Source organism: Solanum verrucosum, unplaced genomic scaffold (assembly GCF_900185275.1).
Source record: "Solanum verrucosum unplaced genomic scaffold, falcon-dt-bn FXZP01000196.1, whole genome shotgun sequence".
Lineage (NCBI taxonomy): Eukaryota > Viridiplantae > Streptophyta > Magnoliopsida > Solanales > Solanaceae > Solanum > Solanum verrucosum.
The window spans coordinates 2,188,619-2,195,507 of record NW_026020420.1 but is presented as its reverse complement, the minus strand read 5'-3'; the positions used below and the strand labels follow the sequence as shown (position 1 = coordinate 2,195,507).

Genomic DNA, 6,889 nt, shown 5'->3' with positions numbered 1-6,889 from the left:
CCATTTATGAGATTTGGACTCCAGCCCATGAAGCATAACTCATTTCTGAGCCCGCATCTCTGCGGTTATGGGCCCGGGGACTTTCCTGGGCCTTAAGCCATCCATAGGATGGGTTACAGCCCATTCACGTCAACATGTGATCTGATTGCTGTGCTTATGCTTGAGAGTTACATATTAAGAGAAGTAAAATAGTTCACCAAACCGATGTGGGAAGGAACGTTTACTTTGAACATTTGACTCGGAGTCTATAGGAAACGGCTTCTTTATCTACTACCCTCTCTAGACTCCACTTGCGAGATACCTTTCCAAATAAACACCATTCTCTCTAGACACCACTTACGAGATACACTGACATGTTGTATATATATTTATACATTGTAAAGTGAGTAGTTGTGATTAAGGAAGAGGATTCACTAACACTGGTGTGTGGTTCACTATCAAGATTCGAACTTCCGATGTAGGAACTTATCTAATCTTACAACAACATCGAACTTGGTTCACTATCAAGATTCACACTCGTATAGGATCAATCATACACCACGGGCATTGTTCTATCTTTTGCCGCGTGGAACCAAAACCCTGAGGGCTCATTTAGCAGTGCTTTTAGTCTAATAGTATAACTCATAGTCAGTGACAACATTAAAGCCCCCAAAGCTTACACGACAAGATAAAATTGCTCTTGTAATGTGTACAACTAGCAGAGTTGAAACTCCTGTTTAGACCAAAATCTTGAGGAAAAGAGAATACCTACAAGTCAAGGAGGAAAGAAAGATACTTGCACAGGATTGTAATTAAAAGAAGAGAAAAAAGACTCATTCTCACATTGGATATAGGATAAGAAAATATAAAATGATTCATTGATATTGCAGCATCTAAAATCATGAAGGTAGATGTACAATTCATCTCTGTTTTATGTGGATTAGGCGTAAATCACACACTAAGGTCTTCCTTCTCTCTAAGAATTGTGTAAATTTGCTGTAAGAATATATACAACAAAAAGAAGAAGAGGAAAACAACCAGGGCTCGAGGAATTAGATTACTAGTTTTGCAGAGCCTCGGCTTTTTGAGTCAAATGTTGATGTATATCTGATGATAGCATTTCATATTAACCCTGCATATGAGGCATTTGAAAGATCCGTTAAGAAGAATAATAAGCCCCTTTATGACTGGGATTACAACACCCGAAAAGAAGTACCTGTTGGCTCATTAAAATTTCCACAGCAACATTCAAGTCCCCTTCAGCTGCTGATAATGCAACTTCTACTTGTGTCTGAGATTCCAAGATTGTTAGCGATCCAGAAGTTAATTTGCAAGGTAAATCTCAGAAAGCTGTGATAACTGATAAGAATTGTGTTCCTCGAATTATAAGGAAATGATGCATTCAAACAACTGTACCTTCTCAAAGCCCATTGCAACAAGTTTCTGAACTTCTTCATCTGAGGGAATGGAAGCCTATATTCAAAGATAATTTTAGCATGAATGATGGTAAACATAAACCCTCAGCAAGTATCGAAGTTCAAATCATATACCTGCTGTCCTAGCGGTCTGGTAGCTGTGGCGGTAGTATCTACTGCTGATAGTCTGAGATGTCACACAGAATCAAAATATAATGGTGTTTAGAGCAAATCACAGACACTAAGCTCTTAGGTTTTAACAACAAAGTTGAGCTATCAAGCATTCAAGCTTGACCCACAATAAGAACGTCAGGTAATTATGGGAATTGGAGGCTTTACTTTGATCAAGATAGAAATCAGAAAATCCAGAAGAAACTATAAGTGAAAAAAACGAATCATAGGGATTGTAGTTTTGTGAACGCATTGAAGAAAATCCAGCTTTTCCTATCTGTAGCGATATAACTTAAACTTGGTTACTGGATCAACCAATTTAAACACCTTGTTTTCCAGCTAATCATTCAATCAGAGAGCAGTCTCAGCAGCACGTGAAAATGTAACTAAAAACAAATCTATCTTAGTGCACCAAGCAATGATTTAGTCAAATACTAAATCGATATGATTATTAACAGTCTGTTTCTAGCACCTTCCAGCTAAGCTCCGCTCTCCACCTATTGTAGCTGTAGGTGAACTACGCTCAGGGCTGCTGCTACCATCCAGGAGCCTAGACTGTAATGTTGAATCATGATTTCCGGTGGTGGTCTGGGAACTCAGAGTTCTTCCTCTCCCAGGAAACCTGCTATCATCTGTCACTGGCTGCAATTTGAACAAATTAATAACTTAAGAGACTTTTAACTGCATTATAATCCATGATTTTTGTTCTTATTTATACATTAGGGCACACAGACAAGAGAACTAGGTAAGTAGCAACTATCAAGCAGTTGTGTAGTTGGGAATTCTTCAGGAGAAGGGTTGATTAATACATATGCGAGACTCATCAATACACAGATATAAAATGGCATCAATTCCCCCTTGTTCACAACCCATTATAGATCATGCAACATTGCAGCTTTATCTACTCTACTTAAGAAGAAAAGAAATTTCTGCTGACAAGAAAAGGAAGACATGATAGCCTCTCAACTCTTTCTAATTTAGACCAGTCAATGGGACATAACGGATAAGTAAGTCTCAATAATCTGTCATACCTGAGCAGAGAGAGAGCTCTCTCTCTGTGGCATCCACGAAGAAAGGTTCTCCCAAATATTTCCAGAAAGCACTCCACTTCTGAAAGGAAGAACCGTCACTACTTTTGCACATGCTCAGATTAAATCAGTAAGATTCGACTAAAGTAAAGAACAAGATCCACCTGGAGGTCACTGTTTGATTTGAATGTGTGGGTAGGTATCCGGCACCATTACCACCAGTGCACATAATAAACTTTGGTCTCCTCACACAAGTTGACTGCCCAGAAGATAGAAATATATAAGTATTTTGCAAATTTCACTATGTTATTGAAACCAAACAAATGAAATTTTAAGGTGGGCAAGAGTTTTGATGTGCCTTGGAGAAAGCATGGCTCAACCACTAAAAATGTATTATATGATGATCCAAATTTTCAATATAACAATACAATGAGCAAAACAAAATTTTCTTTTGTTCAAGTTAAATGTACATAACCCAATGGAATTTTAACTGGTTTCACAATCAAAAGGGAGCAAAGATACCCCATTCACTTTTTTTGTGAAATGGGCACATGCGAATGCCTTATATTTTTAATTCTTTTTTACAGCTATAAAATGTAAGTCTCGCGGAGTTCATTATTTTCTGGTCTTCGCTTATCAACTTATTGGGCTCTAGTACACTCTTTTGAGTGTTATTCCAGTCAGATTTTACATTTAACAATTGAGAAAAGAATGAACAAGAGAAATAATATGGCCTACTTAGAAACTTGTTTTTGGGATTTTAGAGTAGAGAACATATAGCATCAGCCATCAGCATAAGGACTTAAAAGAAGCAGAATCTACTTAATGACTTAGTCATCTCCTAGGACAAGCAACCCAGGGCAGCAGGAAAAGAGAGGCGATGCTTTCTTGTATTAACTAAAATGCAACCACTTCATCCTTTCTCTTGGTTAACACTACAGACCAGTTTGGATTTAAATATTCATCCCCTCCCTGTGATGCTGTTAGTGGTGTCTCTGTTTGTGAACATTTATGATGCAAATGCCTTGACCATAGGCTTAACTTATTCTTTGTCCTCTTTAAGAATTAATTGTCTACAAGATGCCAACAAGCCAAAGTGGGAAGTTAACATCAACGAAAAGAAGCAAACAAACAAGCAAGGTCAATCAGAAGGGTGATGCTCACATCACTTTATACCTCCAAGTTGAACACGCAAGTGGTCCAATAAGAAATATCGGAATATCTTGATATCGTTTCTTAGGAACTTACTAGCCAAGTGGAAGATTCAATAGCCGAGAAGAAAGAAGTCCCAGGTATTAAGACATTGAACAATCCATATGTATCTGGTACCATCAAGAAAGAGAAGGAAAAAAGAAAAAAGAATTATAAGATAAGCGATCACAAATATATAAAGATTGTTCACATAATTATCATATACCACAAATGACATAGAATAGAATTTGGAAAACTTGAAGAGGGTCCAGCATAATGGAAGCAACTTACATGCAAATCCAGATAAAATACCACAAAGATGTCCAAGTAAGGAGACATTAGTCATAACAAGCTGAAATACCACCAGTAAGATCAATGCATACCTAGTGAAAAAATAATCAAAACATTATAGCATAAGATACACACAATACAAAAAATAAAACAAACTTACAATTATCGGAAAGTAAACTAGTTACCATTTAGCAGGCACATTAAAAAGCCCAAACACACTGCAAAAAGAAAAAAGGCAAACTCACATTAGCAAACACATGATTCCAACAACTAATAATTGATCTAAATTCTAATGTAACCATTCACATCTAATGTCGAACATTTTTTTGTGTATCTGTCTATGCTCATATATAACATGCATATACAGGATCACTGATTTATAAAAGGAATTTCAAACTTGTACAAAGGGAAGGGAACAAGAAAAAATAATAATTTAATGATTTAAGAAGAGGAAATCCGATCCAAAAACAGGAAAGCGACAAACCTTCTAGTTTGGACCCCACTTAGACTTGTCTCCATCACAATCATTGAAAATAAGATCCCTGAGAAACCTATAGCACACTCGTCCATAAAGTATGGATAGGGATGAAGGGGATTATGGGCAACCAACAATGCTATAAGAAGATGGAGTAAGGCATTGCTAACGGCCAACAGAACAATTATATATAACAGGCGCACTGATCCCATAATCCTCTCCAGCTCTGAACCCAAAGGGACCAAAGCTAACATATTAAACAGAACATGCAGTAGAGAACCATGAAACAGAATTGAGGTAAAAATCCTGTAAACTGCAACAGAAACACAAAATTAAAATCAGTGTCAAAAAATAGGAGTGCAAAGTTATGCTAAATATGACAAAGGAAAGAAATGATATCAAAATTATAGCTCCACAAAAGATTTTCATGCACTACAGAACCAGCAAATCAAAGTTGAATTATGTGATTCATCAATAATGTATGACGAATACGAAAATTATTACAATGGCTATGTATCATGAGTTGGAAACTGAGCAAGAAATATAGCACATTCATAGGCCACTAAAGAAATTGATCAATTCATAGCCACGCATGGCAAATGCATGAGAAGAGATGAGTAAAATTACATGAAAGAGTAAGGTTCCAAAGTCTTCAAAAGAAAGTGAACAACTAAAGAAATTGATCAATTGATAGGCAGAAAGTAGTTCCTACTCAAATAACCACCCAAGCCACATTGCTCCCCCCACCCCACCCCCACCCCCACCCCCCAAACAACTCATCAATGATTACTAAGCAACAGCAATGTATAATTATCCTAATAGTTGACAAGATTCATCAAATTTATCTTTCAGCTAAGAATAGAGTAATTTGAGTGCAGGCACATTTTGATGTATGAGCAGCACTATATATGTACACCTTGTTTTTTTAGGAAGGGAAAACAGCACTATAAGTGAACCCCAAACAACTCATCAATGATCACTAAGCAATAGCAATGTATAATTATCCTCAAATAGTTGACAAGATTCCATCAAATTAATCTTTCCACTAAGAATAGAGTAATTTGAGTGCAGGCAGGATTTCTTTTTAACAGGCACATTTTGATGTATCAGAAGCACTATATATGTACACCTTGTTTTTTTAGGAAGGAAAAACAGAACTATAAGTGAACCTACCTTGAAATCGAGAAATTACAGCAGATGGCAAGAAGCATACTTCAGCAAATGAGTCATACCCAACCAGAAGGCAAACCAAGTATATTATCCCACAAACAACCACTACTGCAGATGTAAGGATAGGAATTCCTTCCCACCACTGTCCCATCCTTGTCTGTAATCCCGCCTACAAACAAATTGGAACAAGTGAGAGTCAACATAAAAGCTACTTTTCCCACAGATTCTTGTCTTGCTTTCAATGTCCAAGTTAGACATTATGAAGTATTAAGAAATATGTGACATTTTAATTGTTTGATGTAGGAATTTGTAGAGTACAAGTTCTCTTCTTCTTTTTTTCTCCCTTCATCAATAGAAAGACCTTTCAAATGGCTAAACTAAGAAGACAATCTCTCTATTTCCTTCTTATCAGAAGAATATACAAGTAAAACGGTGGCTCTGATAACTCGAGTAGTCCTAGATCTTAATATCACCCTTTGGTTCAGAAACTTTAAAACAGAGAACTAATAAACAGTTTGAACCAAGGAAAAGATAGATGATTCGTAATAAAAAGAACAGACTGAACGAAAAAAGAAATCACTGGCTAATCTATTACTATATAATGAATCACTTAAAGGAATAAATGTTAACAAATACAAGAGGAATAACCATTCTCCAAAAGAGATATAAAGATCATTGTTGTGACAGCCTTGCAGTGACATAAGCACTTATATCACTACTAGAATATAAAGAAGTAAACACAGTTATTGAATAAAATTTTCGGGAACTTTGCAACAACATCTGAATCGATCATACTAGCTGAGGCATAAGCCTAAAAACTTTATGCAATGAAAGGAGAGGAACTTTGCAGCTTTTCCACTATCATTACAGATCTTCCCTACTGGGAAATCAAAACAGTTTTGTAACAACATCTGAAATTGATCGTACTAGTTGAGGCACAAGTTTAAAAGCTTTATGCAATAAGGGGAGGAACTTTGCGGCCTTTACCCCATCATTACAGATTTTCTCTACTGGAAATCATCAATACATATGCATTCATAAATCACATTAATTTCCAATTGTATCATCATATTACGTGGCATGCGTTGCAGTTACATAAAGTCAACAGAGTACCCCCATTTCCCAAAAGTAGTCCCTTAATAAATGACCAAAAATGAAAACTAACTTCC

General features: G+C 36.4%; 2 protein-coding genes across 2 annotated transcripts in view; one reads left to right on the top strand and one right to left on the bottom strand.

Annotated features, from left to right (window-relative positions):
• The window catches only part of LOC125807103 (tropinone reductase 1), a 177,143-nt gene that overhangs the window by 102,559 nt on the left and 67,695 nt on the right, over positions 1 to 6,889 (top strand). The window lies entirely within an intron of this gene.
• Positions 831 to 6,889, bottom strand: part of LOC125807086 (rhomboid-like protein 15) — a 103,583-nt gene continuing 97,524 nt past the window's right edge. The window contains exons 3-14 of the mRNA XM_049486851.1: positions 5,724 to 5,889; positions 4,560 to 4,863; positions 4,261 to 4,293; positions 4,076 to 4,167; positions 3,842 to 3,915; positions 2,758 to 2,852; positions 2,597 to 2,675; positions 2,038 to 2,207; positions 1,530 to 1,581; positions 1,396 to 1,452; positions 1,196 to 1,270; positions 831 to 1,111 (exon numbers count right to left, since the gene is read on the bottom strand). Coding sequence (XP_049342808.1) covers positions 1,106 to 1,111; positions 1,196 to 1,270; positions 1,396 to 1,452; positions 1,530 to 1,581; positions 2,038 to 2,207; positions 2,597 to 2,675; positions 2,758 to 2,852; positions 3,842 to 3,915; positions 4,076 to 4,167; positions 4,261 to 4,293; positions 4,560 to 4,863; positions 5,724 to 5,889 — 1,203 coding nt within the window. The 3' untranslated portion in view covers positions 831 to 1,105. The remainder of the gene's footprint in view (positions 1,112 to 1,195; positions 1,271 to 1,395; positions 1,453 to 1,529; positions 1,582 to 2,037; positions 2,208 to 2,596; positions 2,676 to 2,757; positions 2,853 to 3,841; positions 3,916 to 4,075; positions 4,168 to 4,260; positions 4,294 to 4,559; positions 4,864 to 5,723; positions 5,890 to 6,889) is intronic.